Here is a 22,255-nt window from a genome sequence, read left to right as displayed (position 1 = left end):
AGCTTAYGCTTTCTAATAAGAGCCTTTTTAATATGGCTCTTGAGAAGCTGTACAAGAACAAATCACCTGTCCAAGCCAAGGCAGAGTGAATACACAATTCTGGATTCCTGTCCCACTTTCATCACAAGAGACCATTCCCACATGGTAGTATTTTTCAGCCGGCAAGAAATATTTTCTGTTGTCAAACCAGAGAGCATCCAGGAAGAGAAACTATTCCCTCTCCCACTTCCTTTTCTCCCTGTATGTATTGTATTGAGATGTATCCACCAGGTTTGAGAGACTCTAAAAACATGAACTCAGTTAATTTGTTAATATCTTTTAAAATACCTTTTCTGCTCCCCCATGCATACATCATGTTTTCCAGCATCTGATGGATGTCTTTGGGCTGGTGTGGAATATGTGGGACTCATGGAACCTAATTTTTTTAGAGGTGCTGAACACTGCAGTTTCAGTGGACATCAGCTAGTGCCTTAGACATGTCTGAAAACTAGACCCCCTTTTTTGGAGGTGCTGTTGATGCCTAATTTTGTACTTTCTGTGCTCATGGAACAGGGTTACAAGCCTCCCCTTCGAAGCATGCTGGGTACTCGGTTCGGATGGAGAACGCCGTTCCCATCGTCACTCAGGCTCCTGGGGCCCAGCCTCTTCAGATCCAGCCAGGTCTCCTCGCACAGGTAATAACCTCTGAAGAGACCAAGCGGAACAGGTATTTTTCATTATTTAGCTGGAGGATGAGGAGGGTAGCTTTCTCTGAGGGTCTTTGGTGGTGCAGTTTGGAGACTTGGGCAGCCATATAAAGGTCTCCAGTTTTGTGTGAAATATCCAACCCTCTCCTAGTTCATCGAGTTCAGCTCAGGGGCTAGATGTAAGTTGCAAAAGCCTCTAAAAAGACCTYCTTTCCTCCTACTCCTCCACTGAAATCAGTGGGAAGCCTCAGAGGAAGTTATGTCAAACCTCTGCTGAGGAGGAATCAGCCAGAACCTTGCTGAATCCTCCCGAACCCATGTTCTCTGTAGCAGTTTGTGTCCAGGAATTGTGCTGGTGAATTGTATGCTGCTAGAACATACCTTTCATGCTTTACATTTACACCCTTCCATTTCATGAGGTTTCCCTCTATACTTAAGTTATGAGAGAGATGCTGAGGGGCTGAGGTGAGGGTCAGGCAACCAAGGAACTCACCTAGGCAGCCACACTTCTGGCACAATTGCCCAAAAGTCCCTCACAGGAAATGCATGATACTTCCTCTGGAAAAACCCCAAATGTGAACGAATACATCTGATACATACACTTTCCTTAAGGGGAACTCCAAATTCTCAGAAAGGAGGAATAGTTTATTCCTCCTAGTGCCAGTTTCAATGAATCTGCCCCTCCTGAGTTTTAGTTTCTGTTTTTAAACAGTTGGTGCCTTGGTAGTTCTGCCAATATCAGGAATGTCTCTGACAGCAAATAAACAAGTATACTTAATATTAACTTGTGCAGCCTCAAAAAGATGATCTAGAAGTCAAAAATGCACACCTTTGACTCAGGATTAATTTTGATCTGTCATGCTCTCTTCAATGCCGGAGTGTTCACATASACTCAGGTACCAGCAGACTTCAAGRTTTAGACTGTACGTTGGATTGCCAGGGTAAGATGTGCCATTGACGGCTGGTGCAATTGCTTTTCTTTGCCAGCTGCCATCCCAGCTTATCTGGTGAAGACAAATCAAAACACAACTTGCAGCCTGCATGATCTCCATTAGCTAATGTGCCCTGCCCATTCCTAATAAGAGTCTTTGTTAGAGGGCTGTCTCCTTGACATAAGCCTGCTGCAATGCTGAGTCTGTCTCTGCTGAAGCCTGTCATAACATCCCACACAGGCCATCTCTCTTGTTTGGTAGGAAAAGAAGCAGGGGAAACAAAAACTGTTTCAAARTGAGATGCTATCTGTCTAGGCACAATCGCAAGCATCCGTTGCTTGTGCAAAAAGTCATCCTGTAGGCAGGTGAAGTAGGTGACGTAACTTTACGTGCACCTACCATTTTGAAAGTCAGGCCTACTGAGGGCCATAGAAATATACTTTTGTGTTTTTGGCATGCTGTGCAACATGGGCTAAAGGGATGAGGGTCAGATCAGATGCACCTTGAGGACAGCAGGCTCCTGAAAGACCTTGGGACCTACAGTTCCTTTTTTCTTCTCAGGATGCCTTGTCTAGGTTTGACAGGTTGGATGGAGTGAGTGTTCACGAGAAGCTTTGCTACCATTTCCTGTACTGTCCCTCTTACATGGTCTCCAGTTTCATGGGCCCCTAGTACTTTCTATCAACATTTTGTTTATTGTTACTTTGACAAGGGAATTTAAGCTGTTTCTGAGAAATGCTCCTCACTTGCATAGTTATTATGCAAGTGTTTTTGATTTTTCATTATTTTAGATTTAATAAAAGAGAGGCAGTCTGTCTGGTGATATATTTGTCTGTGTCGCACAGTGAGAAATACTGACTTCTACTCTGGTGGTAAGGCACTCTGATTGGTGCTGGTGGCATCTGGTGTCTACAGGCCTTACTCAGTTAGGGCTGAGCAGCTGGTCTGACAAACAAATCTGTACCCAATTCCAGTTTCCTGAATGAAAAAAGCATAGCTCTTTTGTAATGTATTGTAGTCTCTTCTGATCTCTGAACAGCTTTGTGTCTCTCTTTCAGTAGAGAGCTATTCTTCTCATGCACGGCTGCTTATCTAATACTGTTCAGACTGGACTCTGCCATTGCTCCAACTACTAGAGGGACTGTCCCTTACGAGCCTGCTTCTGTCCTTCCAGCTGCCTTACTTGTGCCCCCGAACGTGAGTCAGGTGTGATAACACTCTTGGTGCTCACAGCTCAGTGCAGTGCCTTCAGCCTCCTCTCCACCAGCCAGCCAATGACTTGGGTCCTTGCGCTTGCCCACATCAGGATAGCTCCTGCAGCTGGCAAAGCCTTACTACATCCGAGTGCAGGGAGCAACTGGCAGCCAGAGACGGGCTCTCTCTGTGTATTTTATATGGGGTTGGGAGTCCTGGAAGTGGGGCAGAGGGAAGGCGTTCCAGGTAGTGGAGGGAGCGCGCCCAAGGCAGGGGCTTTGGCTGTGTTTTGAGCATCTCTGTCAGCTGCATATTGCACCCTGTGATGTGGAAATTGAGACAAAATGAGCAGTCTGCAAGGTGCGAGGCAAGTGGCAAAAATAACTTCTCTGGATCCATTTTCACCCTCCCAAGCAAGTATATCCGCATACTGTATGCGCAGAGACAGAGGAAAGGAGACTGATTCCTGTCTTTACTAAAACCTCTGCTGTTTCAGATTTCAAAAGGGACAGAGCTCTACTTTCTTCTGGCCTGATTGCTTCTGCAGCATGACCCAGAACTGTACCCCCTCCTTGAATAATGCCTTGAACCCCCCTCACTTTAGCTCCTTCCCAACAGTACTTTCACCGCTTTTCAGAACAAACACACCTACTCCATTCGTTGTTCTTGCCTTACATCGGAGATGGGAGCTCGGTCACTCTGGGGACACACCAGAGTCCAGGGGCTAGACCTGTGCTCAGCCATGGCGGCGCAGTTTCACAATAATGCAATAACTGAGAACAGATTGAGTCTGCAGGCACGAGCCTCCCGTGTGTGAGCACTGTGCACTGTGCTAGTGCATCAGCCCGGACAAGTCTTACCTGCAGATTAAATGATTCAGTGGTCCTTACCTAATAAGTGAGGAATTTCTGCCCGGACCCTGGCACTGAATAGAGATTTATGCCCTGCAATAGGGAAAGGAGCTTAGGTTTGTTCAGTTCTTTTCCTGAAAAGAGAGGAAGCAGTTTTCTTCACGAGTAAATCCAGGTAGTCTCCTGGGGCTGAGAGCAAAAATAATTTAGTTGCCTCTTTTAAATCAAAGCTATTTAAAAAAGGAAAAGGTATTTTTCATTCTTTCACCTCTTTGCCTCCTCCTCCTGCTGCTGTGACCAGCCTATGGTTGTAGCTCCTGCTGTGAGCAGCTCTCAGGAGCCCTGTGACTGTCCATCCATTGCAGCTTTCCTTCTGCAGATGTTGCTGAGGGGCCTCACCAAAGCAGCCCTTTCATCTAACTCAGCAATGCAGAAAATTACAAGACAATCAAAATTTGGAGCAGATCTGGGGAGAGTTTTTTTTTACTGGGGGATTGCAGAGGGCCCACAGGTTAGGGGAGGGTTCCCAGGATTCTTGTGAGGATGGAGATGGGGGAAAATGCATGCCTGGAAGAGGAGTTTATCTTTAAAACTTAGCCTCTTTACAGGGATTATACAACTTTATATGGACCCAATATAGTGATGCCAGCTGGGTCTAAGAAGGGTCGTTGTCAGTGCCTCTGCGTTTCCTGGCCCGGGCAGTGAGAAGCTGCTGGGGCTGCTTCAGGCAGCATGTAGCAGCCAGAATTTCCTTCTGAAAGAATCTGAATGTCTTCATGTTGCCAAAGATTATCTGACTCCTGTAAGGAGCCACCAGCACAGGATGACCTGAGTCACACCTGTGGCAGGGCAGCAGGAGGGATGGTTACGTAGCAAAGCAATGGCTTGACGCACAGAGTAGAGATTGCCACCTGGTAAGTGAGGCACCAGCTTAGAAAAAGCCAGACAGTGTACAGAGCGTGTGACGTGTACCTTTGCACGGGCTCCTCTCTGCTTTGACCAGGGCGCTCCTGGTCAGTGGGAAGCATGCCCTTGACCCATTCAGCAAGGCTCCCCCTGTGGAGCACCTGGTGACTGATACRCCCTTCTTGTAACCCCAAATTCCTCTTTTTTATTATCCTCACACAAGCCTTGCCTTCCCTTTTTCTCCTTTCTGATCCCTGAAAAGTTCTTTCTCCTTTTAAGTTCCCAAAGCCCTTTACCTTCTGTTGGGGTGGCAAGGAAAAAGGGCATCTGATGAGACCAGAGAGCCGCACTGATCTGAAGAGTCCAAATTAAAAGGTGCAAATCTGTTTGATGTTTGGGTTGAAATGCAGACCATTTTCAGTGCCTCCCATTCCCAGGTTAGCCTCGAACATGGCTGCTGTTTTGGAAGGCAGGGGCTGTTTCCCCTGCTTTATGCGTTCTCTATTGATAACTTCTACTGCTTTTGCTACAGTTTCTTAAAAGTATTTGGGATCTAAGAATGAAAGGTGTTAGCTGAGAGCTAGATGTTATTACTATAATTGTTGTGATCGTTATTAGGAATCCCACCTGAGTGTGGGCCACCACTTGTGCTCAGTGTGTSAGGATTCTTCTTAAGATCCGGTTTTCCCTCTGGTCCACAGCAAGCCTGGCCCAGCGGCACACAGCAGATTCTGCTTCCTCCTGCCTGGCAGCAGCTGACTGGAGTTGCTACCCACACATCTGTCCAGCACGCRACTGTCATCCCAGAGTCCATGGCCGGGACCCAGCCACTGGCAGACTGGAGGTAAATGGGAAACGCTTGCTGAATGTGTATATATATCTGGGAGACACCTGCCTGTGTGTGTGTCTGAGATGGCATCTGTACTGGGGCAGTTTTTGATAGGGTTTGCATGTAAGAACTAATACTGAGCGCGTGATCGTGGCCTTTGACAGTGGAGATTCAGCAGTTTGCTGATTTTCATGAAGCTCTTCCAGACAGCCTGTGTAGGTGCAGGAGAGTGCACTGTAAAGTCAAATTTTCTCCCTAGCAAAAAGATAAGCAGTCTGAGCTCAATCGTAGCATCGTCTTCAGCCTTCCCCCATTCCTCTTGGCTTCCGCATAGGTAGTAAGCTGCCTTGGGTTTTGTTTGATTTTGCTTCATATGCCTGAGTGGGATTTTGGGGCTCCCTGAAGTGCTCCCCAGATCTGAGGAAGATGGGAGAAGAGCTGGGGGCTTTGGGGAGAGCAGCCAGTGTCTCGCAAAGGCCAACAGTGTGGAGCAGGGGGGAAAAGGGGAGGAGATGGCAGCCSCCAGCACCCTGCAGCTCCGCCTCAGATTGCTAGAGCTATGGGCAGYTTCTCAGTTGGCTATCTTTGAAATAGAGCATCGTGCCCGAGGCGCTCCCTTAAATCGTTTCCAGGGGGAAGGCTCCTCCCTGGGAAAAACCCCGTCAGCATGAGGTTGCAGGGCTGGAGATGAGATCCCGAAGGCCCCTGGAGGAGGGCACCCTGGTGAAACTAGTGGGAGCCTGTTAAGGAGCTGATAAAAAGTCGATGGTTACATTTCCGATGTGTGCCTGTCTCCCCTTTGCAGAAACACTCATGCTCACGGCAGCCACTATAACCCCATCATGCAGCAGCCCGCACTGTTAGCCAGCCACGTGACTCTTCCTGCAGCCCAGCCCGTGAACGTGGGTGTCGCGCACGTCATGCGCCAACCGCCCACCACCACCGCCTCCGCCAGGAAGAGTAAGCAGCACCAGTCGGCACCCCGGTGAGTGTGCGCGGCAGCCTGGTCCTGCCAGGGCAGCATCCGGAGACCGCGTGCGTGAGGGACTTGGGTCCAGGGGGAGCTTGCCTTTCTGCAGTGCTCAGCCTCGCTCGCCCCAGTGGCCTCCGGATAGCATTTCTGTAGCACAGACAGGAGCAAAATCAGGCCTCCAGTGTGGAGTCTCCTCCTCATGCTCCATGGCAGGGTATYGCCCCATTTCTGATTGGGAACCTGGAGTCATCCAGACATCAGTCTGTGCAGCTGTGATTGGTGAAGCCCATTAAAGGGAGGTCTTAGCAGAATTAGTGGATATTGAACCACTTAAAAGCCTCATTATAACTACTTCTRTGCCTGTGTATACGTAGAACAGAGAAGGTATAAATAAAGACTGTATGGTGGTGTGGGCAGCATACAATTTTAATGCTCTGTGTTTGGGATGACCACATCATTTGTGAATGGCGGAGCCACAAGTGAATTATGCAAGTCCTCACAAACCAGTTTTGATCAAAGTGCCTCTTGCCAATCCCCTGTTCAGATACATGCATGCAATCTATATGGTATTGATGAGAGAGAGTCCTTCCCTGGGTTGTTCTGAATGCAGCACGGAAATGCAAACATACTGATGTAGATAGTATTTACTGACAACTATGGGGCAAAGTGAGGTTTGTTTCATGGCCATGAATTACTAGGTCACACTTTGTGACTGGACTCTTTACTGCTTCACATCTTGCACAGCCAGGTAAGGAGAGTGGAGGGATAAGGGCTAGTCAGCTGCATTTAATACTCAGCTAGCACTCACTCTACAGGAGTTAGTGGCTGGAGGAGATCCAAGACAGAAGAGTCAGRCCATGTTCATACAGCTTACTATGCCACTGTGATTACCTGAGACYTTGTGGTCCCTATAATTAAAAGCATAGCTCTGTTCTCAGGGGCTCGTGTCAGTGTGGCACAATGCCCAGTTGCCAAACCTTCTCTTCCCTTATGGTCTCAAAGCAGCACTCCTGAGGGGCAGTGTCCACACTTCCACAGAGTAGTTGCAGCTTCGGGGAACCACGTCTTCAGGAATATATGCCTCRTGTGTGCACATATATCTGCCTTTTCAAAAGCAGTTACATGATGACCTGTATTCTGAGTTCTAGGCCATRCAGATCAAGAGACGGAGGTGGCTTTTGGCCACCTTCAAGCTCTATGGCTCCTAACATAGGTGGTTAGTCCCTGTCTACTGATTTACAGCACTCTAYGCCAGCAACAGATAATCCATGTGGCTATTTCATAATCATGGCTGCATAAGACAGAGAGCATTTTATAAGGACATCGCATACAGAGGCAGTCCTTAAATGCTTGGATTTGTCACCTCTAGGGCTGTTTGGCTCTGCGAGAGGGCAGCTAGGTTCTGGTTCAKAGTATGTCATGGCGCACCTGAAATTGTAGAATGGTTACTGTGCCTATCACAGATTTTTAAAAAGTATGCATGACTGTTCTGGCAGAAGTCTTCTGGAATGTGAAACTAGCCCCTCTGCTGAGCTACCTTTCTTAAATAAATAAAGAAAGAAAACAGAGCAGGGGAGAGATCCAAAATGGGCCACCACTTGTGCTGTGACAAAAACAGAAGAGCTTGTGGTTTTCCTGGGTGACTGGACTGGGGCCAGAGGAGCTCTGAGTTTGCAATCAATTTGACTCTGGTCAAGAGGCCACTATTTAAATTCTTCCCATTTATCTGCTCTCTAATGTTGCATTTACTTTGGGTGGGCTCCAGCTGTCTTAGTCCATTCATAATGCAGAGCAGAGRCAGCTCTGTCCCCAGCAAGCTTGTAAAAGGTGCCTAGTGCAACAAATGGACCTGTGCAGGATCCTCTCTCTTCCTTCCCTCTTCCTGAGCAGGGTGTCTGTGTCAAGAAGGAATCAGATGCTTTCAGAGAATCTGGTTTCTGCAGTTCTACACTTTCATTAATTGTGATGCCTTAGTATCCAAACGAGGAACGTGCTCCTTTAGAGAGAAGGGTATTCCATGCTGCTCATTGGTATTCAGAAAGCACTGCAAATGCTACTGTGCAGTCATTTGTTATGCAAAAGACCCTGTGTAAGTTGGTATAGTGCGATATGTCCATAATGACTTCCTTTTGATAGATGTCACCTATTCTTTTTGTTGGCTTTCAGGCCAACTGAAAATGCAGCCCAGGCCCCGCTGCAGAACAAAACAAGAACTTTGTTTTTTTTTTTTCTTTTTGAATCTGTGAATGTTCTGCAATGGGAAGAATAAGTGCAAGTTAAAATAAAGAAGGGAAAAAGAAAATTTGAGAAGTTAATGAAATTAGTGTTAGTCAGTGTGCTTTGATAAATATTTGTGCCTGCAGACTTGCATGTGCTGCACTCTTTAGTGGACAGATTCTGTGTTTAAACCTCTGCTCCAAGTGATCCCACATGTACTTTCATGCAGGGAAACGGCAGTAGAAAGACTGGAAAAAAACAGGGCTTGGGAATTTTTCCATTGCTTGATAAAAGATTGTTCTTTTCCTTCTGATTTATATCTGCTGCCTCGCATGGAAATGAAATGAAATGGAACCAAGTTTGTGCCTTCCCATCTGGGTGCTGTAATCCATAGGACTCCGCTATCCTAGAGTATGAAACATTGGCTTGTTAATCGAAACAAAAATCTTAAACAGAAATATGAATTTTCAGCTTAAAATAAACCAGTTTTCACCATAAATGTCTGTTTTTCTTCACAACAAATTCCAAAATTACCGTTAGATTTTTCTAGCCAAAGGAATAAAATATGTATTTAGGCTAATATCTGGTCATGGTGCATCATGCAGCTCCTCAGGTATATGAGAAAGGGATTATCATTCGAGTACTCTTTCTTCTCTGACAGCCGTACTGTGCCAGCCTGTCTGCCTTTGGTATGTCTGGGCTGTGTGACTAGACTCTACCTCCCGGCATAAACCATGCCGAGGAACTCCCAAGAGGCAGCATTTCTGATTTGGAAATTTCTGGGAAAAACAAAATTGATTTTTTTTTCCTGAAAGAAACTGTTCAGCCAATTATAGTAATGTCATGTGAAGCGTTGTGTCCTTTTAAGAGGTGACTATGACAATTCTGCAGTCTTTCCAGAGCCCATAAATCAGTGTGACAGAATCAGAGGCCAGGAATCAAAAGCCATGGCAACAGGGCGACTAAGCAGCCTGAGTTTTAACCAACTAATGGCCTTTTTCATTTTCAGAAACGCATCCACCTATGAAGTTTCATCCTCTCAGTCCATCAGCTCGCCTCAGCGGTCGAAACGAGTGAAGGAAAACACCCCTCCTCGCTGCGCCATGGTGCACAACAGCCCTGCCTGCAGCACCTCCGTCACGTGTGGTTGGGGCGACGTGGCGACCAGCACCACTCGGGAGCGGCAGCGGCAGACGATAATCATTCCCGACACCCCCAGCCCCGCAGTGAGTGTCATCACTATCAGCAGCGACACAGATGAAGAGGAGGAGCAGAAGCACGCGCCCACCAGGTGAGCAGCGGCTCGGCTCTTCTGCGCCTGGATGGGAAAGAGGCAGAGGCAGAGGCAGAGGCAGAGAAATGCTGTCCCAGGAGTTAGTGCGGGATCTCAGCGCCCGGATCCTCTTTGCTTTGAGAGGACAGGTGATGGGCAGGCTAAGTTGGGGGCTCCAGGTGCCATTCCCCAACACGCTGTACATTCGCGGTGTGACCTTGGAGACTGTCACAGTCTCTCTGTGCCACAGTTCTGCATCTATTAGAGGAAATAATAGTTTTCTCTACCTCACAGGACTGTTGAAAGGAGGCTTTAGAGATGTGATGGTAATGAGCCCCTTTAAGTCAGATAGCTATTTAAAACAAAGACACAAAGAAGGGCTTGGAGGGAAGGTAGTTTAAAATTGCCTTTTCTCTTTCTTAGTGATCCAAGCATCTGCAAAGAGCATYAAATGACACCTTCTCTATGTGGCATTTTCCATTCAAAGGTCCTGAAAACACTTAACAGTGTCGTAAACACTTAATAACAGAAAATACATTGCTGTTCAATTCTGATTGTATTGACAAAATATCCCTCAACTATTGTCATAAGGGGGATTAAACTGATGGCTTTTGACTGACTCTGCAGAGAGGCATAGATAAGGCTGTAAAGACTGTGGTGACTGAGTTTGCTCCTCAGAGAATTAACTCGCCCAAGTCAGAGTGAGGAGCGAGRCACAGGACAGCTGCCATTGCTGATCATGTGCTGTGGATGAGAGAGGACTTCATTCTCCAAGGCTGTCTATTCAGCACCTTTCATCACATACGTGCACTCTAGGCTTCCCATCTGATGTCAGTCACAAGATGTCACTCTGTTTCATAAGTTGTGGAGAAGAAGCCTTGCAAACAGCTGAATAATTATACCACCTTTAAACTGGTAACTGAGCTGGGAATCTTCTAACTTATCCTTCTGATATTGTCAGGAGATAATTATGGCTTCTTTTCTTTTTTGTTTAGGACATGGTTCATGGTTCATGGCAGGTTTTCCTTTAATCATTGGAAATATCTCTCTGTATCTCTGCATCTCTGAGCTGTGGTGATAAGTGGAACACTGAAAATGTGTGCAGAACAGATGAGATGCATTTGGCCTCAAGGAGCTACAAATCTGTAAAGAGGAACCATACAATTCAGGCTGTAATTTCCAAATTCCTCCTGCTAGCGACCTGAGTTTTTCATTCCTTTTTCCCCTACCAGTGAACTCAKTTGAGGCAGTAAGAGCTCAGTGCCTCTCAAATTCAAGCTTACCGTGGAAGGAACCATTATAAGGTGCACTGATCCCRGGACAATGTAACATACTCMCTTAAAATAAATAAATAAATAAATAGTTGCAGTATTCCGTTGTGTAGTAGGCAGGTGTTATTTATTTGGTGTCCCAGYARAAAGTATATTTCCAGAAAGGGCTGAATAAAGGTCAAAGTAGGAGTCAGATGAATTAGAAAAAAAGGAGTCCCACCTGTTCTTATGGTAGAAGAAGGACAGAAGAGACATTGAAAATTAAGGCTGTCAGGCTGGGCAACATGAAGATGGCAGGTATCGCAAGGGTAAGGGGAGCTATTTGCAAGCATGTTTACCCACTGATGGTGCTGGTGCCAGGCTTCAGGAAACTTATGTGCAAGTGCTTTTACTTACTGCCTGCATATTATCTTGGCCTGAAGAGGGGCGAGGGGAAGAGCTGTGATCCTGCAGCCACTTTAGCCGACAGTTCTCTCCTCAGCCTCAACTTTGCTGCCATCTGACCAGTATCTTCACTTAGCATCTCTCTGGGGAGACAGACGGAACAAAGTTCTGGGAAATGGAAATGAAGTTGGGAGTTTGGGGTATTTAACTGTTTGGGCAAGGTTTGCAGAGGGGTTAGCAAAGTAGTCCCAGGAGGCAGACTTATATAAACAAACTGTCTTTCATGTGACTAAAGCATATTCAGGACACGTTCCTGCCTGGGATCAGATCCCTGGCTACTTTTTATATCCACATGGCGTATCTATACAGAGTGCCAGGACTACAGCATTCCTGGAAGGCCGAAGCTTAAATGCTAGATTTAATTTCTAAGCAATGTAGAGACATTTTGCATGGACGCAGCCTGTTCTAAGGCACATTTTGGAATTCCAGAATGAGTTAGATTATCTGTGTATATATAACCAGAGTGAGTGGCGAATTAGGGACAGAGACACAAATGGACAACAGCATGTCCAAAATGAGAATTTTTGGTTAAAGTCTCAGGGAGAGTAAAATTAATTTGTTCAGAGACTTTTGACCTGGACAGACTTAAGGCCAGATTCTCAGCTGGTGTGAAAGCGTGTAGCTTTGAGCCAAAGCAGCCGCATCAGCGTTTAATACCAACGAACTTGGCCCCTGCCAGAGAAGAGGATTTTTCAGTTGAAAGTGTGTCACATTTAGGAAAGTACCTCTTAGTTTTCTTACTCATAGATTTTTTGGTCTCCAAGAAAAATGGGAGTAACAATGAAGTGCATGCTTTAGTGTAACCAGTACCCGAATRTTCAGGATCTGCAACTGAGGCTAAAATGAGCCTGTGCAAAGAATGCAGTCTCACCCATATTTATGCAAATACTGCCCTATTGGGCAATAGCTGTGGTGTGGGAGTGAAAAGTAAGGAATAACTTAAAACTCACTGTTGATGACATCCTGACAATGTTAGCTTTTTCTGGGTCAGAATACAGAAATAGTATTCTTGATAGATCAATCAAAATTTACTGCCTGATCTCATGCCATTGATACCAGCGGTATCTTTGCGTTAGCTTCCTTAAGTTGGATCAGCTCCTGGATTTGCTGCAAGACTTCCTTCTGTTACTTTCTGTGAGACTAGACGTTTCTCTTTGACCTGTGAGACTAGCATTTTTTATTGCACGGATTGCTCTGTGAAGAGAGATTATAGCTACCTGTGCTTGTGAGAAGGAGATCCTTCAACAATATCAGAGTTCATAAATCTCACTAAAAAAGCCTGGAAATCCTGATACAGTAAGATACCTCTAGTGCAGTGAAGGAGATCCACAGTTTGGATTTATTCTGACAGAAAAGCCTTTTTACTAGAGCAGCAGAGATAGCTTTTCTAGTACAGGTCATGTAACATTTTTATTGGTGAAAGAAAAATCTGAAGAATCCTGTGTGATACGGGCCGAGGTTTCCTTTTACCTAATGAAAACTGCAGATGTTAAGGGAGATGYTTATGAGCGCACCGGCTGATGCAGACAGGGCTCCAGCACTTTTCTCCTTCTTCCTTGTGTGTGTTTTGCACTGCCATGGCTGTAGCTTGCTGTAACCTTTTTAAAATTGATAGTCATCTAAAAGTGGTGAGGTCCTGCTTTCTCAGGAGCAGCCGGGGAGCTCTGCAAGGTGGGCTGGGGATGGGGGACCTGCTCCAAGCCTTATCCAAGGGGGCCACCTGCTGGGCCCCAGTCCCAGCAGCCGGGGGCAAAAGGGCCGAGGAGGGACCGTGGGCAGCTTCAACAGGGACTGTCTTCGGAGAAGTGGTTAGTGTTTTTCAGGGCCCAGATTTTTCCTTAGAACCATCAGCTTGTCAAAACTGAGGCTTTTTGCAAGGTGCGTGGAGATTTTACGSTAACAACTCTGACACGGTGAAATCTAAGGAAGTTTCAAAATTGCGAAGAGGTCTGGTTTGACTTTTCCTTTTAAGGGAGGAAAGTATTTTTAAGGGGAAGATTTGTATTTTCTGATTCTTTTTTTTCCTTTCATAATGTAAGAAAATAGTAGGAAAMACAGGTTTTTAAACAGTCAAAATAAAACCAGAACATTTTGGCTGAATGAAACCGTTCTTACCTTTCTAATGTCCACAAAGTTTTCCATTTGACATTTTGTCCTGTAGAAAGTAGAAAAAAAGGTACATATACAAACCACTAAAAGKGGACAGGAAATGATTTCATGACCCTGCTTATCAGCAGTGGATTATTAGATTATTAGATTATTAGACTCTCAGTTCAGTCTCCTTTACAAAGAGATTCTGCAGGCCRAAGAGATGCACTGCTGTGCTGTAAAGTAATACTCTGAATGTTATTTATTCTGGAAAGAAGACTTTGGGTCTAGCTGTTAGCCATAAAGAACTTAGGAGAATAAAAACAGAGCACAGGCCTGACAGTTTTCTTATAAATGTATTCCTTGATTTTTCTATCAAAGTACTCTAGTAAGAAAGTCGAGCAGATARACAGACAGACTAACAGTGCAACTGCAGTTGCAATAATCAGAGCAAATACCGGTAACTGGTCAGTTGGTTAAGTACTCCCTAGCCTGCACCTTCACATGGAACRGTGGTTTAAATAGAAATCTTCCCTTGATTAAATATTTCTGAAGCTAAGAAGTGGTGAAAAATAAAGTAGCAACTCAAATGCAGGATGGAGAGGCACAGGTGCCTGTTGGGATGACTAAATTGCGGATAAGAGGGAGGGAGGGAGGGAGAGAACGTGTGTGCTCCCGTGGCACCACGCACACGCCTCTGGCAGGAGGATGTTCCCACATGCTGCCAAGGCCAGCGTGGCTGAGCCCGGCCAGATGGAGGAGTGGAAAGGATGCCAGTGGAGGCAACTGTTGTCTGTATGACTCTCCATCCCRAGCAACAAGTGCAACAACCAAGAAAAACATGACTGTTTCCTTGAAGTAAAGCAATGATGGCCTTGAGGTAGGTGTTTGAGATGAGAAAGGACAGTGCTTCTGCCCCAAAGAGGCAGGTGAGCCTCTCACTTCCCTGCTGTCTGCTATATCCCTGCCGGCATCTTAAATATCACCCCTCCAGCTTGGCTCCTCATGGGATCCTCACAGTAATCACTGACTCTCTGGGCAAGAAAGACTGACTGCAGCTGTCACTAACTGCCTCATTGGCCATCTTCACTAGCACAAAATTCTTGCTTGCTTTTTTCTTTTTTCTAAAGATGATAAAATATACAGTGAAGTCTCTGTGTGAGTCAACTTTTTTTTAGAGCGTGAGCTGATGCAAGTAGTTATTCACCTTGTTCAYGTCGTGCTGCAGTGGTGGTGGAAGCTACATCAGAGGACATTCCTCTTATATGAGGAAATTGCTGGCAGGCTCAAACCAGGTGTTTTGCTGAAGATCTGCCCGTTTGCAGATACGTTTTGTGGGGAGGGGGATAAAAATACCATTTGTAATTCTCCTTTGACATCTAGCCTATTGTGGCAATGTTATGTTGTACGTAGTACAGTCACTGTGCATAGCAATGCATTGACTAACCACAGTCAGCTGATTWAAAGGGTAAGATTGCTGTCCTCCATCTTCCAAAGACACACCAGCATACAACTAATACTTAAAACAAACAGAGGTAGACAGTAGCTCCGTCAGCAAACCTTGAGCAGCAGGACCTTTCCAACCTGCTAAGCGGTTGTCTGTATGTGATGCAAACCCCTACAGCATATGCTATATAGTCTAATAAAGTGGCCTTGGTGTAGTATTTGATGAATTTTTATTCCCATCACAAACACTGCAGTTCTGTAGAATTCACAAAGAAGGGGGAGAGCGGCTTAGCAGCTTTGGTTAGAGGTTGACCTTAAGGGAGAGGGATATGTTCTCAACCCTGAGCTACGCACGGCATAAGGTTTCAGTGTGAAGAGACAGATTGCAGTCGTAGTGTGAGTTTTTGTTGGCTGACTCTATACTTTCTCAGAATAGGTGGTTTATTCTGAAGCAACAAACTCAAAAGTGTGCATCTGATGGTGTTTTCAGAGACCTGGGATGTAATTCTTGTGATGCACTGCCGGGCTAACATACTGTAATGCATGCACACCGGTTGAAAGGCACATAAGTAGAAATTATCTCCTCTTAAGTTGCTTTGTTTTACAAGTGATCTTGTCTCTGTCCTTGTCCTTAGTTGTATAGTTGGTTTCAAAGTTATTGAAACAACTAATTCTGACCTTTTTCTTCTTTTCTTTCTCCTCATTGTGCTTCTTGATGTCTGTCCTCCACACCTCCTTAATAGTACCTTGAATGGCCACCCTAGGTTCTTGGCTTGTGCCTGTGCGCAAAGTATCTTGCCGTTCCTCCCACAGATTTCCCTTGGAAATCTTGCCTTGCAGTGGGGAATGGGAACCCACATCTTTCTCTCCTCTGTGCTCTCACAAGGCCGATAAAGTCCGCCTCTGAGAGGTGCCCGTGGGTGTTCAAGGGCACGGCTGTGCCCCGCGTCGCCACGTCGGACAGACAAGAATTGTTTTGTGTCTGAGTTTGAGAACAAGCTCTTCAGGACAGGGCTGGGGAATGGGAATGGGCTACAACTCATAAATAAAGAATAAGCTTACAAAGCAGTGCTTATTTTTCCAGCTGGTATTTTGAAAGGAAGGACACAGCTCCAGCCACGAAGGGTTAAAAAGTCTTCCTGACTTACTGCTTTTCAGTTTGTGTAGATGAATTTGATGCCACTTTGGCAATCTTCCCCCTTGCCTCCCCGGGAGAATTAAGATACACCTACCCACATAACGCGGGCAGGCACACAAGCTGACCAGGAGTGCATGCCGACTYTACAATACTAAATCACATCTGCTGCTGCTACTGAGCTTGCAGGAGGGAAAGCAATTACCTGGGCTGCAGCAGACTTAATAGGACGGGGGCAAGACTTTTTCGTAGTATTTTTCTGTGTAAGCACAAACATCCCCAAAAGCTGTGCCTGAGTTATGGGAATACAGAGAGCTTGCTGAGTGGGCAAGCGCAGTGTCAACAGGCGAAAGCTCTCRGTCCTGATAGTTTGTGAGCAGGGAAGTCCGTACGTCAGCCTGGACCCCCCACAGGTAACTTGCTTTACTGCAAGGCGAGGAGAGCAGCGAGGGAGCTGGAATGAGGACAGTTGCTGGCTGGCTAGAGAGCGTGGAGAAGGGGGAATGCTAGCTCTTCTGGATTGAATTTTCAAAAGCCCCCATTTCGGCACAACGTGTAACTTTAAGCCTATGAATCAACTGATTTTCAGCATGAGTTGGGCCTTTGATGCTTTTGAAATCCCCACCCTTAATCTCTCAGGCAGGCTGTGGTACAGCAGGTGCCTAGCTCTAAGCGTGTGAATAGTCCCAATTGACTTCTCTGTGTTCTCTAACATTAACTGCAGTTGTTACCTTTCCTAAAGAAAAAAGAAAAAAAAAAGAAGAAGAAGAAAAAGACTCCATCTGCTTTCAGTGGGACTGCTCACGCGCTTGAAATGATGCAGCCTGCTGAATCAAGAGGCTAATCGCTTAGGCCCTAATCCTGCAAATATTTACCCACGTGCTTTAGCTCTGTTGCTGGGAATAGTCCAGCTGACTTCAGCGGAACAACACTTATTAGTAGTGCTAAGCACTTGTGTAAGGGCTAGCAGGACCACAGCTCAGGTCCTTCTCAGTTTCCCATCTATAAAATGAGTTTAATATCCTGCCTGGATCCCTTTCTCCTGAAGGGTTTGGGGTTTGAGTCATTTATTTGTTTAACTTAACAAATTTGTTTGATTTTCTTTTCGTAACCAATGAGCTATAACGTTTTGAATGAGACTCTGTGTGATCCCTGCTTTGACAATCCCTCAAACGAATTGGTGAAAAATGTGCCCATTCTAAAACAATAATAAGTAGCTCAGATCTTACAGAAAAATAACCGTCCAGCCTTGCAGCTCAGCCTTTCCTATGTCAAGTATCAGCCAAGAGCAGGAATCTCCAGTTCCGCAGCTAAGCCCCTTGTGTAAGGGGCTGTAAAAGAAACAGCTAGAACCTTATCAGTTGTCAAAAAACTGTTCAGTGATTTGAGTTTTCTTTATAAAATCTAGTAACTGTCAGAGGTAGGGAATATATATCGCCTCCCTTCTAGCAGCCAAGGGTAGCTGCAAAGGCCAAGTAGTGTGGATATTCATAAATGTGTGATTACAGGCATTTCTACTGAAGGAGAGAGGAACGCTGGTGTAGTATTAGTCATTTTTATTGGCTATTTTATTTTCATTTTTTTATCACCCTATCCAAACTGCTACATCTTTCTTCCAACGTATTGTCCATCTAAGACACACTGTTGTTCTTTTCCTTTCTAATCCGGYGCGCTCTGCCTCCTTGCAGAGCGCTGCAGTACAGAGTTTCGCCACCGTATGCCCTTTCCCCATCCGGAAGATCCCTGCTCCTGCAAGGATTGCATTCCGCTTCCCGGCTCCTGTGCAGTAGCTTTGTCCCTAACAGCTTGCGCCGCTTCTCTGTTGCCTCTGTTTCAAGTGGCAACGCTTTAGGACAAGAGGGGCCTCTCAGCGTGTGTTTTTTCACAGTGCCGAGAACAACAAGGCCTTTTACCCTCTTCAGGGCCCCGAGGGTGCTGTGGCGCTAGCCCCGGAGAAGTGTGGGTGCTGGGAACTTGTTTGTGAGTGCAGCACCCTGATGCATTATTTACCAGCAAAGATAGCTTTTCAGGCCCAAGTCCTGGGAGTGAGCTGATGCGTTGCAGCTTGCAAACGCTGGGGGAGAGGCTTGTGCACAGTGGCGCTGAAGTGAACCCACCAGTGCTCCTTTTAGCGCTGTGAGAAGTAAATAAGGAAAAACGTGTCCTTGAAAGCAGACTGCTCCTGGTGCATGCTCCACTTGCTTCTTTTCCCTGGGGAAGAAGCATTGCTGCGAGCAGCCAGCGAACTGCCCTGCCGCGAACCAAGAGCAGAGTAACTGGCTCGACTCCAGACTGGACGTGTCAGAGAGGGAGAACGGAGATGAGGCTTCATGGGAAAGGGATCTCCCTCTTTTTAAAGTGTGCACTCAGGAAGTTAAGAGATGTATTCCTTTCTCTCCCTGGCATTTCTGCTCCTGTTGGGGCTGTTTCTACCATTAAGCCTAATTACTTAGCTTTTTATGTGCTATCCATTTCTTTTCATCATTTTAAAAACTTCAGTTGCCATAACAACATAATGCAATCAGTGAAACATAGCAGCTATTTTCTGTAGTCAGGGTCTGTGCACTGTCAAGGATGTGAGCCATTTAAGCAAATCTTCACCATCCCCCTTCCTCCCTCCTCTTTTTTGCTCTCTTTTTCTCTCTAAACAAGCTCATAACAGGAAGGAGAAACCATCAGGAATAATTAGACACAATAGCAGAGCAAATCCCAATTGTGCTCATGCAGTCTAGTCTAATGAACTTCTAGCACTAATCTTGGAAGTGTTGATATTCCTTTTTAATCACTTCTTTGATGTCATAGATAGATTAGCTACAGCAGGACCTTGGTAATTCACTCTAGAGTTGGGAGACCCATTGCTTACTCAGAGGAAGGAAAGAAAACCAAAAGATTCTATGTGGCAATGCACACTTTGCTCATTTTTTCTTCATTCATTCCTCAGTTTCAAACATTTCTTGAAAATATATGCACATTATACTATATTAGTAAATAGAATGGAGTATATTTTGTAAATTCATAGGATTTAATCATGAAAATTTGTAGCATCTATTATTAAATCATTGCTGGAAGGCTGGGAGAAACCGCCACATTTTTGTGTGGGTGGTGAGACTTGCAACAAAGCATAGTATAACTGCTGGGTCTCTACTGCACACATATATAAAAAGCAGTCTGAAAATAAATCTGGCAGTCTGGTTCAGTGCTATTCTAAGCAGTGTGAATATAAGATCTATCCACAATGTCTTACTCACTCCTTGACCTCCATGAAGGCTTTCCTGGAATAGCAACGAGTGAGTTCTGAAGCCTAGGATTTGGCTTAAACAGCCTTTATCTGGCAAAGGACTTAAGGGTATGCTCTAGCTTTACAAAGCTAGCTGGTCAGGAACAGTGTCTTCTGGTGGCTTCTGAAATGATCATTTTCCATTCACTCTTTCCTRTTGTATGCTTGTGTTTCAGCACTTTGTCCAAGCAAAGGAAGAACGTCATCAGCTGTGTCACTGTGCATGATTCCCCCTACTCTGACTCCTCCAGCAACAACAGCCCTTACACAGTGCAACAGCGTGCAGGGCAGAACAACGGGAACACCTACGACACCAAAGGGGTTCCAGAGACTCACTGCAGTGGGAACCCCCGAACGATCATCGTGCCRCCACTGAAAACCCAGGCCAGTGAGGTGTTGGTAGAGTGCGATAGCCTGGCACCAGGTAAATTGCACCTCTTCCGTCAAGAAAATTAGTAAGAAATAAATGATTTATCTTGGAAGAATCTCATTGTTCGGTTTCATTTTGTTTGTTTGTTTGTTTTGTTTTCCAAAGAAACCGTGCTCCTGCCCTTCTCTCAAGTGGCACATCTGTTCTTGGGAGCTGTATTGCATTATTAATGTACTCTGGTACACTCAGGAGCCGCGGGGGCAAGTGTCATTCCCAGTTACTTCTGTAATAATCCAAGAACAGAATGAACCCTCTAGTTCAGCATTTGACATAAAAGGCTCCCAAATGCAAGTGTGAACCTTTCCTGCTGTGCCTTTCCATAGGTTTATTTTAATATGGGTAAAAGATTGAAAACACATGTGCATTTTCATCAAAACCTTTTTTTCATTTCTGGGGAAAACATTTCCCCAGGATCTTCATTATTGGACTGATGAGGTTTGCTCATCCAGAGCCTCTGCAATTATAGGTAGTATCTTATTTTGAGAAGGGGCTTATGGCAAAGGTTTGGCCTGATGCAATTAGCTTTCAGCTGCTTGGCAGTACTTTGGTTTGACACAGTCTTGGTGAACACGAAGGTTCAGGGGGTGCGCTCCCCACTAGCGACTCCTCCCTCCCTGCCTACTCATGGTGAGGTCAGCTGAGCCAGAGCCTTTTTGTGCTGTGCACACTATAATTTCCTGCCTCGCTCTGGGATTTGTACCAGCATCTTACAGTTCTCCTGGCAGAGCAGTTCCTGACRCTTCTGAAGGATTTGTAAAGCCTTCTCCAGGACCAGTTTGGGGTCCAGATATCAGGTTTATGTGGCTGCCTCTAGGCTAACAGGCTGGCCCATGTTTATGAGACACTGTTGTGGTATTTCTGTTAWTTAAGAGAGACCATTTTCTTATCCTGCTTCTGTTGTATGTCTCCTCCCAAAAGGCACACTGGAGGAGATTCAGTGAGGAAAAGGTAGGGTGATCAATTAAAGAATGTGATGTAAGCTACAAATGTGTTTCCTTTCCTGGCACAGTCACCACCAGTCACCACTCATCCTCCTACAAGTCCAAGTCCTCCAGCACCGTGACCTCCACCAGCGGTCACTCTTCAGGGAGCTCGTCTGGAGCCGTTGCCTATAGGCAGCAGCGACCAGGAGCACATTTCCAGCAGCAGCAGCCTCTTAATCTAAGCCAGGTAAGTAAACCTAGATAGAGAGATTTTGATGGTGCATCSTCAAGACATAACCCACTGCTACACCAGCGTAGGCTCTTCCAGCCTAATAATAGTTGGGCCTTGTGTGGAGTTTGATCAGCTTGTTTTAACTTTACTGCAGATYTTGATCCTCTAGTTCAGGCAGGAGAGGCAGTGCTGATCCCACTCCTGAGGGGGCTGGCAGTACACTTACAGTGTATTTTGAAGTCGGACGATCCAACAGCATGAGTGGGAATAATGCAAAAGATGCTGCAGCCCRGATACAAAGGAGTGGAACAGAACCGTGTAGGAAGGTCTGAATTCTCCCTAGTTACATATGACTGTGAGAAGAGTATCTTTAAAGGGAAAGGAATATACTGGTCTGGCTGCAGGATTGGGAGAGGTCCCCAGTCAGACGTGACAAGGAAAAGCTCAGCCTCTATACATATACATRATCTGTCGTCAAGTAATGAGTTTGATCTATTCCATGATAAAGCTGTACGGAGATCTAGACAAATCCCACTACTTGACAGCATGCGGTTCTCAAGATGTTTCCTAGTCTGTGATTGAAACACCCGGGGGGTCCCTAGGAGCTTCAGTAAATAATGTCCTTTTCACATACTGCACCTGGGGCCCGTCTCTCTCTGAGGTGAGGTAATGGGAGTACAGAATTTACAGCAAAGCTATCAACATTTCAGGAAAAGAAAGTCTGGAAAGCTCCGAGAACAATATGGGTTCAAATCYAGAGCTGAATGTAAGCAGAACTGGTTAAAAAATAAAAATCTTTGGGGGAAAGGGAGGGTGAATGCCCCTTCTTCCTCAAAATTCAGTTGAAGTGGAAAAAAAATAAACTCATTTGAAATAAAAGTGAAAAYAGAGGAAGCAGGTGAGATGCTGTTTCTAACATGAGGGAGGAGTGTGGCTTCTGCATTTTAGACCACAGTGACAGCACAGGCAGTACTTAGGAGGAGGATGAAAAGTTTTGGAAAAATAGAAGGAAATAATATGGAACATTGTCCTTCTTGTCCTTCCTGTCTTCTAATTCCTGTTTTATTGGTTATTTAATATCCTGACTACACCATAATTACAAATCACTGAGAAAACTCTTTGACACTATTGTGCAATGCAGTGCAAAA

General features: G+C 45.5%; 1 protein-coding gene across 4 annotated transcripts in view; it reads left to right on the top strand.

Annotated features, from left to right (window-relative positions):
- The window catches only part of HIPK2 (homeodomain interacting protein kinase 2), a 101,114-nt gene that overhangs the window by 67,277 nt on the left and 11,582 nt on the right, over window positions 1-22,255 (top strand). For all 4 annotated transcript variants that reach the window (XM_085322566.1, XM_085322564.1, XM_085322565.1 and 1 more), the window contains exons 8-13: window positions 553-674; window positions 5,271-5,413; window positions 6,204-6,383; window positions 9,598-9,879; window positions 19,699-19,946; window positions 20,962-21,122. In XM_085322566.1, the coding sequence (XP_085178692.1) occupies window positions 553-674; window positions 5,271-5,413; window positions 6,204-6,383; window positions 9,598-9,879; window positions 19,699-19,946; window positions 20,962-21,122 (1,136 nt within the window). The remainder of the gene's footprint in view (window positions 1-552; window positions 675-5,270; window positions 5,414-6,203; window positions 6,384-9,597; window positions 9,880-19,698; window positions 19,947-20,961; window positions 21,123-22,255) is intronic.

This window comes from Rhea americana, unplaced genomic scaffold (genome assembly GCF_003343005.1).
Source record: "Rhea americana isolate MKP2758 unplaced genomic scaffold, rheAme1 scaffold_79, whole genome shotgun sequence".
NCBI classification, from domain to species: domain Eukaryota; kingdom Metazoa; phylum Chordata; class Aves; order Rheiformes; family Rheidae; genus Rhea; species Rhea americana.
This window is presented reverse-complemented; position numbering and strand designations above follow the sequence as displayed.